This window comes from Mirounga angustirostris, unplaced genomic scaffold, assembly GCF_029215605.1.
Source record: "Mirounga angustirostris isolate CCGP_5_RB_7025 unplaced genomic scaffold, mMirAng1.0.hap1 SCAF_9, whole genome shotgun sequence".
Taxonomy (NCBI): domain Eukaryota; kingdom Metazoa; phylum Chordata; class Mammalia; order Carnivora; family Phocidae; genus Mirounga; species Mirounga angustirostris.
Genome location: NW_026991717.1, coordinates 118,516,166 through 118,539,469, shown reverse-complemented (window position 1 = coordinate 118,539,469; position 23,304 = coordinate 118,516,166). Strand labels below are relative to the sequence as shown.

General features: G+C 40.9%; 1 protein-coding gene across 9 annotated transcripts in view; it reads right to left on the bottom strand.

The window, feature by feature from the left end:
• The window catches only part of TTLL5 (tubulin tyrosine ligase like 5), a 275,259-nt gene that overhangs the window by 5,866 nt on the left and 246,089 nt on the right, over positions 1 to 23,304 (bottom strand). For 3 of the 9 annotated variants that reach the window (XM_064571390.1, XM_045901266.3, XM_045901269.3), the window contains one exon: positions 9,714 to 9,866. The exons of 5 other annotated variants lie outside the window; for them this stretch is intronic. In XM_064571390.1, coding sequence (XP_064427460.1) covers positions 9,739 to 9,866 — 128 coding nt within the window. In that variant the 3' untranslated portion in view covers positions 9,714 to 9,738. Of the gene's footprint in view, positions 1 to 9,713; positions 9,867 to 16,331; positions 20,311 to 23,304 lie in introns of those variants that run through there. One more of the 9 variants, XM_064571391.1, reaches the window with a different exon arrangement.

Genomic DNA, 23,304 nt, shown 5'->3' with positions numbered 1-23,304 from the left:
ACTTTCCCAAACCACCCAAATCATTGTTTCTTACACCTTTTTTGAGGGCAGGGGGTCGGGGTGGAGGGCTTTGTCTTGCAGGTGTTGTTCATGTCCCGTGGATACACTCTTAAGTGCAGAGACCGCATCTTACAAATCTTCACATGACCTGAGCTCCTAGCATTTTGCCAGGTACATGTTTACACGGGGGCTGCTTGGTAAATACTGGATCGACTGATATGGGAAATGATCAACAGCAGTGCGCCCTATGGGTAGCAAAAGATCGCCAGCTAACAATACAAACTTGGCTTCTGCAAACACCACAGCCTCGTGTGATAAGCAGCAGTCCACGCTCCAGATCAGTGCTCCTACCACCCATCAGCTGTGTGGAGGAAAGGGAAGCACATTTTCAATGAGATCATCTGACTCACGGCTTTTCCAGATCAGAAAAAAACAGAGGATGCATCATGACTTCCATGCCACTAAAGAAGGCCCAGACCTCAAACATGAACTTGTAACTGGAGTTATTTTTCTCCCTCCCAGGTCTGAAGTGAACAGGAGAAATGAAATTAAAAACTTAATTTTTAAAATGACCTAAATGCAAAGGCTTTGTACCTTGTGCCTCTTAGATTTTGCCCCTAAGGCCTTTCCAACGGGCCAGAGTGGCCCTGACTGTATCTTCTGGCAATGTTCTGGTTTGATAAGAGAGTGAATGAATCACTTTATTTATATCCTGAGTGACATTAGGAGAAAGGGACAGCTGGGGAGTGAGGGCCAACCTGCTGGCCCCTCACCTTCCCGGGCACAGCTCCAGTGTGTAGGCATGAACACAGGCACAAGAGCATCAGATCCATTTCCTGAAACACTGCCTGGTGACACGGAAGCACCGGGCACAGCTGCAAGGGGTTTGTGCAGAGCAGAGGTAGACCCCCCGACGCGCTCTGAAGCCAGCCACAGGGGAGAGGGGAGCGAGCGGCTGACCACAGCAGCACCCCGCGCGCTCAGGCCTCCCGGAACCCTCTCCACATCTAGCGAATGCCACAGGCACTTGGTTGAACTCTTAGACGCTAAATGCAACCCGAGGCAAGGGTCCATCTATGGGGGAGGATTTCTTTCTGCTTTCAAGTAAGTATAGGATAGTTTTAAGAAGATGCTACTTTAAGGAATTCAACTGTAAAAAACTGAAGTCATACATACAAGGAGCCCAATTCTTCTAAGAAAAATGATCCATAACTCATTTTTGAAAACATATTTAACTCCTATAAATCTGAAAAACCATGTTCCTCTTATTCTGGTCCATTTTCTTACTACAACAAAGCAGTAAAATGGGCATGATAGAACGACATCACGGACCAGAGAGAAACCTATCTGGATGACTTTCCAATGTCACTCAGTGAAAAATGTTTCTTTTTGTAACTCCATTTTGATAGTTAAGGGCAGACCATTTAACATGTTTGTAGAGTTGTGGTTTCTTGCATGAGAATATTTAATAACTTCCCTTTTATGAAAATTTAAAAATTGCAAGGCTGATCTAAATCAAAGTTCTTGACATCTAACTCCATGATCTATCTACATCTATCTAGTTTTGATGCATAATCCATTCAAACATATCTGGGATATTAATATATATATTTATATATATAATGTATATATAAAGTGTTTCTATATAATGCATGTATATATAAAAATATATATAAAATCCAGATTTATAAAACAAAACACTGAATCACTAAAAGGAAAATGATTTACAAAAAGTTTATTTACTTTCTTAAAAATATTTAATTTCTTTATAGAAAATTCTCATAATGAAGAATGGTAGAGTAACACAAGGCTATGTGCTTAAGTCTGATTTCTGCTATTTATTGGCCTTCTAATCTTTGTGATTTAATAATAATGATTATTGGGCGCCTGGGTGGCTCAGTTGGTTAAGCGACTGCCTTCGGCTCAGGTCATGATCCTGGAGTCCCTGGATCGAGTCCCGCATCGGGCTCCCTGCTCGACAGGGAGTCTGCTTCTCCCTCTGACCCTCCCCCCTCTCATGTGCTCTCTCTCTCATTCTCTCTCTCAAATAAATAAATAAAATCTTAAAAAAAAAATAATAATGATTATTGTTTTCTGGGCATAGGACAAATACATGCTCACTGTAGAAAAATCTTTGGTGGGGTCTAAAAAGAGATTTTTTAATATAGCTTTGAGTTCAAAAGAACTGATATACAGAGGATTTTGTCTATTCTAGAACATTAATTTCTAGCCTGATACAAATTCAGTCTCATTCCTCCCAAACAGTAGATACAGCATTCATTCAAAAAAGATGCTGGAGACTAGTAGTTCTTTGCCTAAAGATCAGCAGAACAGCAGACTTTCAAGTACTTGAGGAAGGTAAATGAAGGGACCCTAGACAACTGACTTTCAAACTTATTTTTAGTAAAAAAAAATACATCTTATATGAATACATACATAAATATCTTTTTGACCTAAACAAAAGTCTCACAAAACAATCCTTATTTTTATTACAGATGGACCCTCTCTATTTTTTCTTTCTATTCTATTCTGTTCCATTGCAGGAGGGGTGGGAGGGAAGAGGAAGAAATGAGGGTTATGATCAGTGGTTTGCTAGTGAAGGTTTAACAGCTGGTTCTCTGGGGTAAAACAAACAAAGGCCCCAGCTTTGTGGTGTTGGCTGATGTCCACCACAGCCAAATTCAAGTAACCAACGTGATGAAGTTACTGAGAGTTCACAGCGTTGGGAAGACACATGCACCCTGGCTCTGGTGAGCCTGGTCATGACCCACGAATTGTCTTGATGACCCACTGTTTGGTCATGACCCCATCATTCACAAACTACTGTTCTAGAGTCTAGAGAATCAAACTCCTTAGTATTTCACAGGAACCTGGGAGGAGCCAGTAGGTATTGTTTCCAGGAGGTATTGAGGGGAAGAGCCTGTGCTAGGGATGATGAGCTGCCGGGGCACTTGTCTGACGGGAACCTACTCTGATGCCCATTTTGACTTGGCATCATCCGCCTTCAGCTCCCCCAAAACTGATCATCTTGGGAAAATGAGAGGTACCAAGCAATAACTTTAGGAAAACCTCAATCTCCCCGAGAGTCAGTTTCTTTCTTGTAATATGGGAATCATAACTTGTGTACTTCACTGGATTAAGGGCTAAGATAATCCATATGCAAGCATTCTGAAAATTATAAGGGACTCTCCAGGGAGGTATTCACATGAATATGATTCAATTTAACAAAATTTTAATTATAGACTATTAAAAAATACCATCTGAGCTCATCAATCATTCCCACCCTCTTCACTCTTCCTCCCCTCTGTGGGTCTCTGAGATTCTGAACTATCCAGTGCCTCTCAAGGCTGCCTCCTTGGATGGTTCCCCTGTATCTGCTTTCTTCTTTGCACTTTGCTGCTCTTTTAATACATTCTTTCCCTCAGAGAATTTATCCATGTACAGCTTTAACAGGTAATTCTATATGGATGACTGCTAAACTCTACATCTGGCTTGAACTCTTCCCTGGCTTTGAGAGGACTTTTCTGAGTTTAATGTTCAGCCATCATGTCAAATTTGACTTTTAAAATACTCAGTGTTATCTGTCCCACTCATCCACAACACTGGGTGTTCTACTTCTGTCAACGGCACTTGGATTAGCCCAGTTACCAAGGTTAATTTAAAGAACTTACAACCACTTCACCCATTAGCATGGCTACATTTCAACCATTAGCATGGCTACTATTAAAAAAAAAAAAAAAGAAGTGCTGGTGAGGATGTGGAGAAAGGGAACCCTTGAGCACTGTTGATAGGAACGTAAAATGGTGCAGCTGCTGTGGAAAACAATATGGCGAGTCTCTACAAAATTAAAAATAAGAATTACTATACAATTCAGTAACTCTACTTCTTGATATACATCTAGAAGAACTGAAAGCAGACTTGACCAGATATTTGTCCACCCATTTTCACAGCAGCATTACTCACAAGAGTCAAAAGGTAGAAGCAAATCAAGTATCCACTGACAGATTAATTAATAAATGAAATGTGGTATACACATACAATAGAGTACTATTCAGCCTTACAAGAAGGAAATTCTGACACATGCCACAACATGGCTGAACCTTGACGACATTATGCAAAGTGAGATAAGTCAGTCATGAAAAAACAAATACTGTGTGATTCCACTTATATGTGATATCTAGAATAATCAAATTCATAGAGACAGAAAAGAGGATGTGGTTGCCAGGAGGTGGGGGAGATGAGAATGGGGAGTTATTGTTTAATGGGTAGAGTTTTAGTTTTGTAAAAGAAGAGTTCTAGAGACGGATGGTGGTGATGGTTGCACAAAAATATTAATGTACTTAATCCAGTGAACTGTACATTTAAAAATGGTTAAAGTGGTAAATTCTGTGTTAAGTATATTTTGCCACAATTAAAGAAGATAGTCAATACCAGTAGATATTGCTCTATCATTTACTCTGCTGCAGGCACCATATGAAGTATTTATTGCACACATTGTCTTATTTAACTCCATATTTGCATAGTTGCAAAGAAGCTCTGGGCTGAAAGTAGGGGAAATCTACTGTTTTTGTCTCCTAACATCCCTTCCCATCTGCTTGTGGTCTCAGCTCCTTTCACTTCCTTTGGAAAACTGCTCCCCACTTGCTCTATTCCAATCTGGTGATTATGGCCAGACCAAGAATGTCAGTACCACAACCTTTTTTTTTTTTTTTTAATTCCAGTATAGTCAGCATACAGTGTTAAATGGGTTTCAGGTGTACAATATAGTGATTCAATGATTTCATACGTTATCCAGTGCTCATCGGGACAAGTACACTCCTTAACCCCCTTCACCTACTTCACCCATGCCCCCCCCCCCCCACCTCCCCCTCTGGTAGCCTTCAGTTTGTTTTCTATAGTTAAGAGAGTCTCATACCCTCTTGATCACAAAAGCTGGCAGGTGATCCAGACCCAGCCAAAGTCCCCACCCCCGGGGCCACAGCAACTGCCGTAAGAGTTGGTCATGTCATCCAAGCCAAGCCAATCACAGCCCTTCCTTGGGATTTCTATACACTAACATAGAAAGAGAAATACTGTTTGTACTCTGTGGTCATTAAATTGGAAAGAATAAGGCTGGAGCTGCTCAAACTATACCCCTCCACTGATCTGCTACATGGAAGAAACCATATAAAGAAGGAAAGAGAGAGGTTTATGGAGTTGTGAAAAGAAACGAAAAGAGATGGAGAAAGATGGAGAGAAGGAACATGAGGCAGAGAGAGAGATGGAGAAAAGGAAAGATCTCACATGACACTTAGCTGGAGCCACCCTAATTCTCTCTGATCATATGAGTCCACAGACGCATCCTTTTTCTTAGGTGTCTGAGATGGAATTTGTTACTGTAATGGATTCTGGGTACCAGTGCTGGAGACTCCCATGTCAGAATTGTTAGAATGAAGCCGAAGTTCTGAACGTGAATGAAATAATAAGCCCAGAGAAAGGATCACACAAACAGAAGAGAAAAACTCAAGGGCAGAACTGACCAATGCACCCCTCAGAAGAAGGGTCACTCTGGGTTTTGCTGAAGCAAAGTGCTAGTCAGGCATTTGGCAGAAAATCTATCTTGGAACTGTGTCCTCTCCATCTTCTAAAAAGTACCAGAGGAAGGAATATACAAGTCTCAGCTAAAAAATGAGGCAGGAAGAAACATCCTCATGTGATTGCTGTGATGATTAAGTCAAGAAACTCTATGTAAACCCCCCAGCACTCGGGGTAGAGCAGGTGCTCAATGGCCAGCGGCTCCTGCTGTCATGAGTTTTTAAACTGCAATGACAAGAACAGAGAACTGGAAAACTCCAGGCGACCACGTGAGAGAACACAGCATGAGTTCAAAGGCTTTATGTGGGAACTAAAATTTCCTTTCTGCAATGCCTTTCTCTTTAAAAACTGATTCTATTTGTGTTATATTAAAAGTAATCCAGGCATCTTCTGTGTACTAATAATGAAGCAGGAGAAAAAGAAATTAAGAAAACAATCCCATTTACAATTGCACCAAAAATAATAAGATACCTAGGAATAAACTTAACCAAAGCGGCAAAAGACCTGTACTCTGAAAACTTTAAAACATGAATGAAAGAAATTGAAGATAACACAAAGAAATGGAAAGACATTTGATGCTCATGGACTGGAAGAGCCAATATTGTTAAAATGTCCATTCTACCCAAAGCAATCTACACACTCAACTATCAAAATACCAACAGCATTTTTCACAGAACTAGAACAAATAATCATAAAATTTGTATGGAACCACAGAAGACCCTGAATGGCCAAAGCAATCTTGAAAAAGAACAAAACTGGAAGTAATCAATTTTTAATCAAAATAATATGGCACTGGTAAATAAACAGACACATAGATCAATAGAACAGAACAGAAAACCCAGAAATAAACTCATGATTATATGGTTAATTAATCTATGACAAAGGAGGCAAGAATATGTCACGGGAAAAAAAGCCAATCTCTTCAACAAATGGTGCTGGGAAAACTGGACAGCTACATGCAAAAGAATGAAACTGGACCGCTTTCTCACACCATACACAAAAATAAACTCAAAATGGATTAAAGACCTAAATGCGAGACCTGAAACCATAAAAATCCTAGAAGAGAGCCCAGGGAGTAATTTCTCTCACATCGGCTGTAGCAGCATTCTTCTTGATGGCAAGAGAAACAAAAGCAAAAATAAACTGTTGGGACTACATCAAAATAAAAGCTTCTGCACAGCAAAGGAAACAATCAAAACAAAAAGACAATCTACTGAGTGGGAGAAGACATTTGCAAATGATATATATGGTAAGGGGTTAATATCCAAAATATATAACGAATTTATGTAACGCAACATGAAAAAAACCTAAATAATCCAATTAAAAATGGGCAGAAGACATGAGCAGACACTTCTCCAAAGAAGACATACAGATGGCCAACAGACACATGAAAAGATGTTTAACCTCACTTACCATCAGGGAAATGCAAATCAAAACTATAATGAGCTATCACCTCACACCTGGCAGAATGGCTAAAATCAAAAACAAAAGACAAAACAAGTGCTGGTGAGGATGTGGAGAAAAAGGAACCCTCATGCACTGTTGGTGGGAATGCAAACTGGTGCAGCTACTCTGGAAAACAGTATGGAGGTTCCTCAAAAATTAAACATAGAACTACCATATGATCCAGTAATTCCACTACTAGGTATTTACCCAAACAAAACAAAAACACTAATTTGAAAAGATATATGCACCCCGGCGTTTATTGCAGTAGTTACAATGCCAAAATATGGTAGTGACCCAAGTGTCCCCCCGATGAATGGATAAAGATGCAGTACACACACACACACACACACAGGAATATTACTCAGCCATAAAGAAGAATGAAATCTTGCCATGTGCAACAACGTGGATGGATCTAGAAGGCATAATGCTAAGTGAAATAAGTCAGAGATACAAATACTATATGATTTTACTCATATGTGGATTTAAGAAACAAAACAAATGAATAAAGAAAAAAGAGACAAACAAAAAAACCAGACTTTTAAATACAGAGAACAAACTGGGGAGGGTATCAGAGGGGAGTTGGTGGGGGAATGGTTGAAACAGGGGGAGGGGATTAAGAGTACACTTATCATGATAAGCAGAGTAATGTACATAATTGTTGAACCATTATATTGTACTCCTAAAACTAATATAACACTGTATGTTAACTATACTGGAATTTAAAAAAATTCTGTGAATAAATGAAAAACAAAGGCATTTTTTAATAGCTCCCTAACTACAAAAAAAAAAAAAATCCATGCACAAATGAAAAAAAAATCAAATGATACAAGAGATATAGGGTTAAAAGTGTCTTCCATCCCAGACTCATTCCTGGTGTGTATATGTGTGCGTGTGTGTGTGTGTGTGTCCTTCACAGAGTAGCCTATGCACCTACAAATGTATATTCCTGCTCCCCTTTTTATACAAATGGGAACATAACCTTCAGTGGGTTTTTTGGGTATCTTTCATTTAACAATCTATCTCAGAAATTGTTCCATACCAACATAAACAACTACTTCAGGGGAATTCTTTAGATAATCCATAGAATTATTATTCAAATCTGAAGGCACCTTTTTAGGGAGGGTCACCTTGTGAGATCCCCGTACTGTCCCACTCTGGTTCCACAGCTTTGTGTAAGGAAAACTGAAAGAGACCTAGAATTGGTCTGTCATCTTGTTATCGTGCAACCAGGAGATAACAGGAAACAGCTTCTTCCTCTCTTAAAACAAAGGGCCACCCAAAGGGGAGTTCCGATGAAGCAGGAGCCAAATTATTGAAGCTCAGTATTTGGAGGTGTTATTATAAGTGATAGTTCTTAGAATGTTCTGGAAGGTAAAGGGAGAGTTTAACCTCATGTTAGCATCATTTAAGAGGACAAAAGGAGGGCTGTTGGTGAAAAGAAATCTGACTGTGCTTGGGAATAATGATAGCTTTGCCACACAGACTCTGATCGTTAGAAAAACATGAGACAATCAAGCTGACAACGCTACTAATTTTAGAGGCTAAAGCTATTGGAATCCCAGCATACTTACCGAGGAATCAGATGTCAGCTTGCCATCACCACAGAGCAGATGTCCTTTGGATCCTTTGAACTAAAGCTTGGGTTCAACTATCACCCACCCTCCTCTTGTAGAGTTCTTCCTATTAGCTCTTGAAAGGCTCCTGAGTATGTCTGTTAGTTTGTATTTGCCTTCCAAACTAATCTATAGAGCCCACTAATCATTTTTCACTCCTCCCCAGATTTTCTAAAATGTACCCCCCTCTGGGTATTATGGCTCACTACATGCCCACCTCTAACCCTCTATCCCTTATCCCTCTTTTTGTCTATTAACAATAAAAGAGAAATTAGAGCAGTTTCTCAACTCTGTATGACCTATGTTCTATCAGCCAAGAAGATTTTGTTCAGTTTTACTTTCTGTACTTTGTTTTATAAAAGCTGTTTCTTCTCGCTTTCCCTACAGAAGATTATATTATGGTTTGACCATGCTTTTTTAAAACTCATGCTATCTTCCCTCCTCTTTCCCTCTCATCCCCCTGCATACCCCTTGGTAGGCATCCCTGGGTGAGCATCACTGTACTAGACACAGACGGAGGATTCACTGGACTATTTCTCTTCAATCTTCTCCATAAAATGGTCTTTTTTTCACCTCTAGAAATGTCAAAATTTTATATTTTCCAAATCAAAACAATCTTAGCTTTACAGAATGGTAATATGGCCCATAGATTAGATCAGCCACGGTGCCCATGTATTTGATGACATTGAATCTACACATGTAGAATATGTCAGTTTGTCCATCTGTTAACTTTTAGTTTTTACTTTGTTAAAAACAAATCTAAACTAGCGTGGTACGCAGCCTTTAAGATGGCCTCCTGTGACTTCCACGTCCTACTCTCCATGCCCTCTGAAATCCCCTCCTGAGTATGGACTGACTGGACTTACTTCTAACAAAGAGAATATAGCTGAAGTTATGGGGTATCATTTCCAAGATTAAGTTATAAAAAGACTGTGGCTACTATGTGGGTGCTTTCTCACTTTCTCATGGATTGCTTGCCCGGGGGAGGCGGCTGCCATGTTGTAAGGTAGCTATATTAGTGTGGTAGGGCTGCCACAACCAAACACCACAGACTGGGTGGCTTAAACAACAGAAATTTACTGTTTCTCATAGTTCAGGAGGAAGATCAAGGTGTCAGCGGGTTTGGTTCCTTCTGAGGCCTTTCTCCTTGGTTTACAGATGGCTGTCTTTTCCCTGTGTCCTCAGAGTCTCTCTCTGTGTAGGTGCATCCCTGGTGTCTTAACGTTCCTCTTCCTATAAAGACACCAGTTGGGTTGGATTAGGGTCCATCCTAGTCACCATTTTAAAGGCCCTATGTCCAAATACAGTCACATTCTGAGGTAACGGGGGTTAAGACTTCAACATATCAATCTGGGGGTCACATTTCAGTCCATAACTGCAGGCCTCTGAAGAGGCCCAAGTGGAAAGAGGCCTGCCAACAACCATGTGAGTGAATTGGAAGTAGATTTCCCAAATGTACCTTCGGATGAGCTCCCGGCTCCCAGCCAACAGCTTGCCTACAACCTCATCAAGAGACCTTGAGCCAGAGGTATGCAGCTAAGCTAGGATGCCTGAGCCATAAAAAGTGTGATATAACAAATGTTTTTTGTTTTAAGCCATAAGTTTGGGGGTAAAATGTGTTATGCGTTTTACAGTGTAATAGATGACTACTAACCACCAATGATCTCACATACCAACAAAGAAAAACCTGTATTAACTGGAATGCTTGGGCAAAGAATACTATAGCTACTTGGAACTTTTAGTTAATTGGAGTTAAGGCCAAATTTTTCTTTGCTTCAAACCTTGCTGCAAATGAATCAGTTGTATTTTTTTTTTTTTGCCAAAAATAAGTCTTTGATGACTGGAGGTTAAGACTGCTCTAGGTGTCACTTGATAGTGGAAAACACCAACAACATTTGCTCATGCAATATGCCATCTAGTTTTCACAGCAACCCTATGAAGAAGACATGGAAGCTATCCGAAGTCAGGTGCCGGGCAAAATTCAGGCAGTCAACACATATTTCTAAATGAATGTTATTTCCATTTTACAGACAGTGAAACTGAGCCTAGAGAAGTTAATTGTTTCAGATCCCAGTTACTAAGTGGCAGGTATGGTAACAGAACCTGAGTCCAGGATTTTTCCTACTGTATTGTGTCCTTATTTATTTGTGTTTGTATCTTTCTTCCTTCAAGTGATAAGTAAAAACATTAAAAAAACAAAACAAAACAAAAAAAACCCCAAACCCAATCAATCTGTTGTCAGTAGAGACTTTTCTCCCAACGGTTCTGTAAGAGCCCTGGCCAATTATCTCTAATGAGTTCTGATGCCTTTGGAAATAGTATTGATACTAATTGTTCAAAGAACCACTAGAAAATCAGTTTCATCACAGGGCTGCCTATCCACATCACACAAATCTTTAAAGTTCTCTGTCCCACCCCCTCTGCTATTCCTCCCCAGCCAAAGATGTTCATGTTTATATTTTTATAGGAAAGGATATTTGTGAAGTATTTTTTTCTCTAATAAAAATTTAACATGAATGATTTCTCTAATCTGTTGACTAGGCCTTTAAAAACTGATGTCCCAGGAGCCTGTGAAAGTAAATCAGAAGGAAGGAGATCTCACTGCCTTTTAGAATTCGAAGAGTCTGGCCCACAGTGCTGTGAGATCAGGAGGTGGGATTAATCCCTCACATCCTGGTAGTGGTTTTAGAAGGACACAGAAAATTCACAAATGATCAAAACCGGCCAACTGACTGGCATGGGAGATGTGGAAAGTACATTTCATTTGTTAACAGCCTTATCTGATGGGTGCTAGGCCAAGCTACTTCAGCTACAACCAGTTACCTGACTGGAGACCCCACCTCTCTATCATTTGTCTACCTCCTATAGTATAGCTAGAGAGGTGTTTTGTTTTTTCCTTTTCTCAAACCAAAAGAGTGTTTGATAGCATCTTGTCCAATTCCCTCATTTTTAGGGGGGGAGCTAATACACAAAGAGATGGTGTGACCACACTTGGGAAAATATATAAAATCCCCCATTTTAGTGTCTCAACAACACTGGGACTTGTAAAGATTATATCAACTCAGAATTATCCAGGTTATAAAGTACATGGAAGATTTCATATTAAGTCTTCATCAGTTAATCTGTACAAATACCTTTTTCTTTTATTTGTGCATTCAATTGAAAGGAAAATATCCCAGACTCTAAGTCTGATCTTTCCTTTTTGTGGATTGTACAAATAAAAATGTGATTATAGCATAGATTGTTTTAAAAAGGTGAAATTTTCTTCTTCTACAATTTGTTAATAGGTGTACAGTATTTTAAAAAATGTTCTATTGGATCATCTCCCAAACTGCCTCTTTTGTTTCCGGATGGCAGATCCCGGAGGCAGGAGGGCTCAAAACTAATTTTAATATTAAACATACCTATATGAGTATCTAACTCAGCTAAGAAAAGTTATCTATTTAAAAAATAAACATCTTGGGGCACCTGGCTGGCACAGTTAAGCGTCAGACTTGGTTTTGGTTTGGGTCGTGATCTCTGAGTCATGGGATTGAGCCCTGCGTTGGACTCTGAGCTCAGTGTAGAGTCTGCTTAAGGTTCTGTCTCCCTCTCCCTCCTCACTGCATAAACTCTCTAAAATAAATAAATCTTAAAAAGCCATTTTAACACATTTCAGAATGCACTATATTTTAATTAGTCACCCGAGGTCTCTTCTCAGACAGTGGGTCACATACAAGGTTACTCATGGTGACGAGGCCATCAGTTATCACTTTCCATCAACATTATGAAAATAGCTAGGAGTTACAATGGGTGTAGAAAGCAACAGCTATTCTCATTTTCTCACCATTCCACACCATTCTGTTCAGTCAGTCAGGACTTAACTTCTCTGCCTGGACTGCTAGGGCTTACTGCCCAAGGAGAACATCGTTTTTTTGTTGTTGTTGTTGTTGTTGAAGGATTTTATTTATTTATTTGACAGAGACACAGCGAGAGAGGGAACACAAGCAGGGGGAGTGGGAGAGGGAGAAGCAGGCTTCCCGTCGAGCAGGGAGCCCGATGTGGGGCTCGATCCCAGGACCCTGGGATCGTGACCTGAGCCGAAGGCAGACGCTTAACGACTGAGCCACCCAGGTGCCCCGAGAACATTGGTTTTTAACTGGAAGTGGTATCAGGGGTGGTGAGGGTATCAAAAATTACTGTTTAGAAATACATACTTCTACTCTCTGCCACTAGTAAATGGGATTTGGGAGGCCTCGCAAGGGATTCTGAATTGTGTATTTTCGGCAAAAGGTGATTTTTATACATTTACACAATGATGGGTCACTGAAGACAAATCTAACGCCATTATGGAATTCTAGAAGCAATAATGATAGCATGAGTTCACCAATGAATAGAAACCTACTGAATATCTGTCTATTACCGTTCTCTCCCAGGATTCAAGATGTTACTCTAAACAAACAAATAAATAAATTTCAGTTAAAAGAAACTTGATTTTGCATTCTTATTTTTGATGGGGGCTGTGTTGGAATGAATGAAAAGTAGGTGTAAGCAAACAACTATATTCTGAAAATGGTCAATTCATAAAGTATGGGCACATACACCCTAGTTTGTTACTGAGTCAATTCTAGAAGATGTCTGTATAAATCTCCTAATCTTTTTAACAGTCAGTAAGTAGTGGGTTTAATATCTTTAGCTTATTAAAGATAGGTACTCGATTATATGCTTGTTTTTCCCCCACATAAGTTCCTGGGTGAAGGAATACAGCCCCTGAACACCAGGGAAAAAGTTCACAGCAAAAATGGCATGGAGTTACTGTTTCCTCTGAGAAGTCCCATGGACAGAGAGTATAGAAATAGTTACTAAAAAACCCATAATTAACAGGACATAAACACTATATAGTTGATCTTAACACTGTCCAGAGACTGACTTGTGAATGACATTTACTCCTATAAATTCCCCCCGGGAATTTATAAATCTAATGGTAGAGGCCAACAAGTAAAATAAAATATTTTAGCAAATTCTATGACAGAGGAAGGCAAAGGAAGCTACAGGAGTTGGTGGTAAGAGATGAAAGTGGGCACTGTGGTCAGTGAAAAATTTTGGAAGTGATGACAAGATCTGGAGCCTGAAGCATGGGCCAGAGTTAGCCAAAAAGAGACCGGATTTCCCTGAATGAAGAGAGTGCCTACAAGGGGTGGGGAGTTTGAGACAATGTGGCGAGTGGCTTAGAAAGACTTGAATTTCAAGGTCCCTGCCAGGGGAGTGGTGGAAAATACACGTAGAGAAGAGAGAAGACCATGAGGGGCTTTGGTTACCCATTGCACTTTGAAGGGAGCTTTTAAAGATTTTTAAGTGGGGAAGTGTCATAATTATGACTGTTGTTAACAGATCACTTGAAGAGCAGCATGAAGGATAAATGCAGAATGAGACTGAGGGTGAAGATCTATTATTAGCCATACTTTTTTACTAATGCTAGGATTGTCTGGCTAAAATCGATCTTAGCCAGAACTTAATTTCAGTCTCAATATTTGTACCAGCGACTGCTACTTTCTCAAGGTACTAAAAGTACTTCTTTGCCTGATCCTATTTTCACATTTTTTTCCCTCATATACTTCCCACTTGACCCCTGATCCAGTTGTTTGTTGAATTTTCTTTCATGTTTTACTTATATTACTGCCTTGAGTCCCTGTCTGCTCTGCATCTTCTCAGTAGATATTTAATTAATAATATATACTAACATTTCTCAAAATATAAATTTGTAATCATTCTTTGCCTCACTCTAAAACCTAGAATCCTATTTTTCCTTGTATATATGCTTTGTCTCTGAATTCAGGGTTGGGGATCTTGTGATTTATTCAGTTATTCCTTATGAGAACCTAATAGTGTGCTGAGAATAATTATTTGTAGGAAATTCCTACCACACCCCCAAAGGCCATAAGAACACGCTAACCATCTGAAAGGTGGAAGTTGAAAACAGAAGTTCCACAAAACTTTTTCAAAACTCTAGTCACAAGCCTGTGTTGGTCAGAATAATTGCGTTGGCCCTTAAGTTCAGTTTTTAAAACTAGAAGTCACCTTGCCACATATGAAATTATGTTTCTTTTTCTCAAGAATGAGATTTGGAAGTTGAAAAGTTAGTTTCAACTGAGGTTGGCAAACATGGCTCGTGACAGATTATAGATTTCTACTTCATTTCTCAAAGTGTCAAGATGTTAATCAGCATTATAGGAAAAAGAGTTCTAGTGTTAGATAAATTTGAGAAACTCTGGGTGAAAAACAAGTTTCTTTATTGAAAGACTCCTCAGATGTACAAATATATATTATGACTCCTTAAGAAATGGCATAGCATAAGTGGAATTTCTCAAACTTATTTGACTTAGAAGACTTGCATTTTGCAGAACACCCTGGAAAACATTGCTGTAATTTTGCAGATGAGGGTCCTGACCCCAATGAGGTTTGGTGACTTGCCCAAGATCATATAAATAGTTAGTAGCAAAGCTTTCCTCTTGATTTTTAAATTGGTCCTCTTTCCATTATACCACACTGCTGGCATGCTACTTCCTTTTTATTCCAAACCTTCGTGGAGAGCAGACCCAAAACTGATAGTACTGACCCACAGAAATTTGGACCTCCAGGACTTAAGAGATTCCTCCTGTAACAATGACAAGATGATCTCTCTGGGAGGCTGTCAGCTGCTCTGTGGCCATGAAATTGACTGTGGGGGTGGGAAGGGTGCACAGGAGGAGGAGCTCCCTGGGATGCTTTAGGATGCTTAAAAGAAAAATGGATTTATGCCGAGGATAATTCCTGGAACAGATGTGAAACCGAATACTTCATATCACAATCCAGCCCCCGCCCTCTCTGAAAGGGAAATGAAATAGCAGGATTAACCTGCTCCTCATCAGATCATGCTTTGTTTCTTTCAAAAATCCCATGACCGGGGCAGATTCCATTTCCTGCTACTCCCCTTCCTACAGCAAGAAGGGAGAGCCCAGGAGGGAGAAGAGGCTTTCCTTACACTCTGCGAGCGCCAGGAGCACGGGGAGTGGGGATTAGAGAGACACACATGACAGCAAGTCACACGCTACCACGCGCTGTTACCCCCCAATTTCCAGCTGCATTTCTCGGTCCACACGCTATGAGGAGGTATTCTTTCGTAAATATAACAAACACCTCAGTACACTGATAAATTCATCAATTTGGGAACAGAGAGAAATTAGAATGAGTTTAGTTCTAGGGCTCTGTGAAAAAAGTACATATAGACTGAAAAATGACTCATTTTTGGAGGGGGCATAAAATCCAGGGTTTGTGAAAGAAATAGATGAAATTTTATTATTCTTTTTATTTTTTAAAGATTTTTAAGTTTTTTTTCTCAAGTGATCTCCGCACCCAATGTGGGGCTTGAACTCACAACCCCGAGAACAAGAGTGGCATGCCCTACCGACTGAGCCGGTCAGGTGCCCCCAAGATGGATGAAATTTTAAATGAGCTGTAACATCCTGACCAGGTAATGACAGAGCAAAGGAAAAATACAGTGTATCATATACATAATTATCACCACGCCAACTGGGCCATGCTGTCAAGTGATTTAATAATCTGAATGCCAGACCATGAACGCTTCTCTAAGAGCCAAAAGGCACTGGAAGTTTCTCACTGTCCGCGCCTAGCAATGAAATGCTCTCCCTGACAAGCCTGCTAGCTAGGCCAGGATCTCAGGGGAGTCAGGAGAGGTTACTGTCTCTTCAGGCCGGGCTTGACTGGCAAGTGTGCTTTGGCCAGAGACTTCCGGTGCCCCATGGCAACGAATGTCAAGAGCATCCCGGCAAGCCAGGGGCTGGGTCACTTGAGGTGTCTCGAAGAATCACCTTTCAAAGCCAAACCACTTGTTCCCTCCTATCACAAGCGGGCAACATGACAGTGTGGAGGGAGCGGTGCTGGTGGATGGCAGAATTAGGGGGATTAACAATGGGACTGAAGCAATTGGCGGCCTCGCTAGCCCCATTCTCAGCTGCTCTGTTTTGGATTTGGAGCACGAGGGGAAGCTTAAGGCTCTGAAACTATAGTTAAGGTCCCCCTTGCTCTGCGCTGACTAAAGCCACAGAAATGCTCTGGAGCCTGACACCTTCCCAAACGGGGAAAAAAGCAAAAGAGGCCAGGCCCAGGGACAGCTGCTATCCCCCAGGCACAAAGACCAGGGGCAAAGCTGGGCGCAGGCATCTTTCTGCTCATGACCCTACAGCACACCCCTACAAAGGGGACAAACATTTGCCGACATAATGAACTGCAGGCACTAAATAAGCACTTACTAAAAATCTGGTTATCTAAAAAGTAAATACAATTTGACTGCTTACACTGAAGGCTTTTTGTCTTTTTACCTTTTAGATATCAACTATTACCTTTTCTAAGATTTGAGATCTATTTCACATACTAATAAAATTCGCACACTTCAAACGTATAGCTCAGGGGTCTTTAGTGTAACCATCACCACAATCTAATTTTAGAATATTGTGATTACCCCAAAAAGAAACCCCTATGCCTATTGGCAGCCACTCCCCAAACCCTCTTCTCCCCACCTAGCCCTAGGCAACCATATACTTTCTGTCTCTATGGATTTGCCTCTTCTGGACATTTCACATAAACAGAATCAGTCAATATGTGATGGCTTTACATTTCCAAGGTCCATCCATGTTGTAGCCTGTATCAGTACTTCATTCTTTTTGATGGCTGAATAGTATTCTTTGCATGGATATACCACAGTTTATCCATTCATTATCTGATAGATGTTTAGGTTGTTTCCACATTTTGGCTGTTGAGGAATGCTGCTAGGAATACTCATGTACAGTTTTTAAGATTTTATTTATTTATTTGAGAGAAAGAGCAAGAGAGAGCACAAGTGGGGAGCACGGGGGGGGGCAGGGAGAGGGAGAAGTTTTTTTTTTTTTTTTTTTTAAGTAGGCTCGACACCCAATGTGGGGCTTTAACTCACAACCCTTAGATCAAGAGTCACATGCTCTACTGATTGAGCCAGCCAGGCACCCCATGTACAGTTTTCATGTAGACAGTGTTTTCATTTCTCCTAGATATACATTTAGGAGTCAAACAGCTGGGCCATATGGTAACTCTATGTTTAACTGTTTGAGACACTGCCAGTCTCTTTCCAAAGCTGTTGTACCATCTTACGTTCCCACCAGCAAAGCATGAGAGTTCCAGTCTCCATATCCTCAACGACACTTACTGGTTATCTGTCTTGATTACAACCAGCTAGTGGGTATGAAGTGGCATTTCGCTGGGGTTCTTATTTGAGTTTCCCTAATGCCTAATGATGCAGCTTTTCAGGTGCTTATTGTCCATTTGTATATCTTCTTTGGAGGAATGTCCAAATGCTTTGCTCATTTTTTTAAATAGGGTTATCTGTCTTTTTATGTTGAGCTGTATGAGATATGTACATATTCTGGAGTTAAGTCCCTTGCCAGATATATAACTTGCAAATATTTTATTTGATAGGCTGTCTTTTCACTTTCTTGATGGCACCTTTTTTTAAATTTTATTTTATTTAAATTCAATTAATTAACATATAGTGTATTATTAGTTTCAGAGGTAGAGTTCAGTGATTTATCAGTCTCATGTAACACCCAGTGCTCATTACATCAAGTGCCCTCATTAATGCCCATCACCCAGTTACCCCATACCCCCACCACCTTCCCCTCCAGCAACCCTCAGTTGGTTTCCTATGATTAAGAGTCTCTTATGATTTGTCTCCCTCTCTGATTTAGTCTTGTTTTATTTTTCCCTCCCTTCCCCTATGCTCTTGTTTTGTTTCTTAAATTCCACGTATGAGTGAAATCAAATGATAATTGTCTTTCTCTGACTGACTTACTTCACTTAGCATAATACTCTCCATCCACGTCATTGCAAATGGCAAGATTTCTTTTTTTTTTTTTGATGGTTGAGTAGTATTCCATTGTGTGTATATATATATGTGTGTATATATATATACACACATACACCAGATCTTCTTTATCCATTCAGCTGTCAATGGACATCTGGGCTCTTGCCATAGTTTGGCTATTGCGGACATTGTTGCTATAAACATTGGGGTGCAGGTGCCCCTTCAGATCACTACATTTGTATCTTTGGGGTAAATCCCTAGTAGTGTAATTGCTGGGTCATAGGGTAGCTCTATTTTTAACTTTTTGAGGAACCTCCATGCTGTTTTCCAGAGTGGCTGCACCAGTTTGCATTCCCACCAACAGTGTAAGAGGGTTCCCCTTTCTCCACATCCTCGCCAACATTTGTTGTTTCCTGACTTGTTAATTTTAGCCATTCTGACTGGTGTGAGGTGGTATCTCATTGAGGTTTTGATTTGTATTTCCCTGATGCCGAGTGATGTTGAGCCTTTTTTCATGTATCTGTTGGCCATTCGTATGTCTTCTTTGGAAAAATGTCTGTTCATGTCTTCTACCCATTTCTTGACTGGATTATTTGTTCTTTGGGTGTTGAGTTTGATAAGTTCTTTATAGATTTTGGATACTAGCCCTTTACCTGATATGTCATTTGCAAATATCTTCTCCCATTCTGTCGGTTGTCTTTTGGTTTTATAGACTGTTTCCTTTACTGTGCAAAAGCTTTTTATCTTGAGGAAGTCCTGACAGTTCATTTTTGCCTTTGTTTGCCTTGTCTTTGGAGACATGTCTAGCAAGAAATTCCTGCAGCCAAGGCCAAAGAGGTTGCTACCTGTGTTCTCCTCTAGGATTCTGATGGATTCCTGTCTCACCTTTAGATCTTTCATCCATTTTGAGTTTATTTTTGTGTGTGGTGTAAGAAAATGGTCCGGTTTCACTCTTCTGCATGTGTTTGTCCAATTTTCCCAACACCATTTGTTGAAGAGACTCTCTTTTTTCCATTGGACATTCTTTCCTGCTTTGTCGAAGATTAGTTGACCATAGAGTTGAGGGTCCATTTCTGGGCTCTCTACTCTGTCCCGTTGACCTATGTGTCTGTTTTTGTGCCACTACCATGCTGTATGATGACAGCTTTGTAATAGAGCTGGAAGTCCGGAATTGTGACGCCTTGGTGGCACCTTTTGAAGCACATGATTTTTGAATTTTGATGATGTCCGACACCCATTTAATTGTTGTTGCTTGTGCTTTTTGATGTCGTATCTAAGAAATTGTTGCCTAATCCAAGGACTTGAAGATTTACTCCTATGTTTCTTCCAGGAATTTTATAGTTTTAGCCCTTACATTGAGATCTTTTATCAATTTTGAGTTCATTTTGTGTATGGTATGAGGAAGGAACCCCACTTCATTCTTTTGCATGTGGATAACCAATTGTTCCAGTACCACCAGTCTCTTCAACCATAAGTTGAAAAGACCATTCTCTCTTCTCGGCACCTTTGTGGAAAAGCAACTGGCCATGCACGTGTGCATTTATTTTTGGACACTCAATTCCAGTCCATTGATCTGTCCTATGCCACACTGTCTTGATTACTTTATTTGTATTTATAGCTTTGTTATTTATTGCTAGTTTTACATCCTGTTTAAAATTCTCTGACTCATTACTACCAGGCTCCAGCTGTATTCTTTTTGGAGAATCTCAGCAAAGACCTGAAGTACAAGGAAGCTTTTCTTTAAATGAAACAGGGGTCATTAATAAGCTCTCTCAGTTTCTGAAGCAGCTGTACTGTGAGCAAAACCTTAGGAAGACAACACACATGAAAAGAATTTAGTATTGTAATAAAGTTAAACTTACAACAAGGTTAACCTGCATAATTTGAGTATACATAATCATTCTGCTACAGAACAATCAAGAGCAAATAGTGAATAGTTCATGCAAACGAATGTGCTATACTGTAAATTTATACTATGCTTAGAGCAAATTTATCATTTTAATTAAGAAACACATTTATAGGGTTCTTTTTTTTTTCTCTATGGCTCATTTTTTTTCCATCCTCCTCTCTTTAATGACCTTTCTTCCAGGAAGATAGGGACTGTCTTGTGTTCCTGAAACCTCCAGGTATCCGGTACCCCCAGCCCCCACGTACTAAGATCAAGCTCTAGGGCAAACTAGGGTTAAGGAATGGTGTTCCTCTCAGCAGAGTCAAGAAGCTGGTGAAGAAGGGCTGGAGAAAGGTGATGGATTCCATCCAGCAGGGGAGGAGACTATGGAAAGAAAACGTGTTGTGACAGAAACTGGTGGATGTTTCTCAACACCCATTCTCCCTTTATCCCTCAATAAGAGAAGCTCAGTTTGCTTGGGGAGGCAGTGTGCCCAGCCAAAAGACTACCTCTCCAGACTCGTTTGTTGCTAGGAGAAGTGGGCCTGGGGTCCAGGGCTGGCCAGTGATGTATTAGTTGGAACTGCTGGGCTTCCAAGGAAGCTTTTTTTAAACTGGGCAGATTTAGCTGGCACCTGTCTTTTGCCCTTCCTCCCAACCCCCCTTCTCGCCTGGAACATGGACGCAGTGCCAGTAGCAAAAGGAACCACCCTGTGACCAAAAAAACAAAAAACAAAAAACAAAAAACACCAATGCTTTAGGGTTGGTCGAGCGGAAGAGAGGAGCCCAGCTCCTCCATTAGGTCTCTGAAGAGCTGGGCTAGCTGTCTCTGAACTTCCTGACATGTAAAAAAAAATAAATCCTTCACTTATTTAAGGCACTGATGTTTTGAGTTTCTGTTATCTGAAGGGAAAGCTCTTCTGTCCTCTCTCTTCCCCACCCCCCCAGCCCTCCCACCTCCCACCTTCACTCCCCTCCTGCTGCACAGGTTTGTTGCTCCATTCCCATCTAAGTTCCCTCTGCCAGTCAGAACTGCTGCCCCTTCGGAGATTTTGCAGGAGGTGTGGGAAAGCTTATCACCTTCCCCAGCCCTCCTATCAGTGGGAGTGGAGGCACAAGCCCACCTTGATCCTTATCCTCCCCCTTCCCAGGTCTGGCTCCATCCAAAGAAGGAATGTGAAATGGTTGGAGGAAAGGCAAGCCCACCTTGCCCACATATGCCTCCACACCACCTACCAGGAATCCCCCTAACTGAGCGATTGGAGGTAACCATCAGACACTTCAGAGAGATTCAGGCTGGAGGGTTGGGCTACCAGCCACCTAGCTCCGTTCGGAAAAGAAGCTGGAAACATGAAATCATCTTGAGGGGCCTAGCATTTTGATATGACAAGGCAGCTCAGTAAGTTCTGGAAATAAAGCTGTCTGGCTTTGGATTTCAGCTCCACCATTGACTGTGTGGCTTGGACAAGGTACTTCACTTCTCTCAGTTTTAGTTTGCTCATATGCAAACTAGACAGAAAAGCCACCTTCTTTTGTAGGGTTGAGAAGATGAAATGTGACAGAGCCACAATGCTTAACACAGCCCCTGGCATATAACAAGTGCTTGGTAAAATGACCATTGTCGCTGTTATTATACTAGTGAAGAGCAAGGGCTTTGAAGTCATATTTGGGTTCAAACCCAGCTTCTCCAACCGTCAATTATGTGGACTGAAGCTGTTTCCTAGTCTCTGCACCTTCGTTTTCTCTAAGTGAGGAAGAGAACTGCTAACTCACTCAACCATAAATACCTACGGCAGGCCTGCTCTACACCTGGTTTTCTGTTTCACCCGGGGCGTAGGAAGGTGAGTAACACTGACATAGTCTAGTGAGGAAGACAGACACTAATGGAAAATCACAAGGAACTGTAACAAATGCTACATTACAGGTCTCTGTAACGGGGACATGTCCTGGCAGAGAGGCCAGAGAAAGCAAATGCACCCAAGGGTGGGAGAAGAGCCTGAGGGGTGAAACAGCATCTGCAGAAGCTCTGTGGACCCAAGGGATGGTGGGGGGGGGGGGGAGGTCAGAGATGGCCAGGATGGCTAGTGTGGAGAAAGCATGGAGGGAAGGTGGTGTGACGTCAAGATGAAAGGTAGGCAGGCCATGTGAGACCTCTTATCTAGTTTTATCTTTATCTTAAGAGTAATGGTCAGCTTTTCTGAAGGGCTTTAATAAGTGGTGTGTGTGTCAGAAACAGATAGTTTGCATTTTGAAAAGTTCAGTACACAGTGATGTGGAGAACAGAAAGAGAGAGCAGGGATGGTGAGGGTTGATGTGGCGAAAAGCTAGTACAGTAGGTCCAAATGAGAATGTTTGGTGACTTGACTCCTTGCAAGTAGGGAAACCGAATCTCTGTTTCAAACTAGAGAGTTAAGTCACTTTTAGTTTTGGGGTCACTCTGAGCATCCTCTTGAATAAAGGCACAAATGCAGGGGATTCATAGATCAACCAAAGCTACAACCATGGGCTTAGGTTGAACTCCCTGAATAAGATGATAAAGCTTGATAAACTCTTTGACTATATCAAGGCTCCTTTGTTTTTACTAGTACCTCTTTCCTGAAGGTTATACTCTACTTCGCAAACCTCCTTTCCCTGTTCTCTTATCTCCCTATCCCGACACCAAATGTCCTGAGAGGATGATGCTGAGAGATGAGTCAGTTATCCTACTGTCAGAAACAGGAGCAGCCTAATGGTCAACAAAACAAGAAAACGGTCTTTGTCCCTTTCATCCATTAGATCCTTATAAACTCCATCTTTTTCCTCATTTATGTAATTGACTCTAGGAGGAAGCAGATGAAAACATGAGTAAGGAATAGCCTCAGAACTATTTATACCTGGAACCTGTGGTCATGGTATTCCTGGATTCGGGCCAGA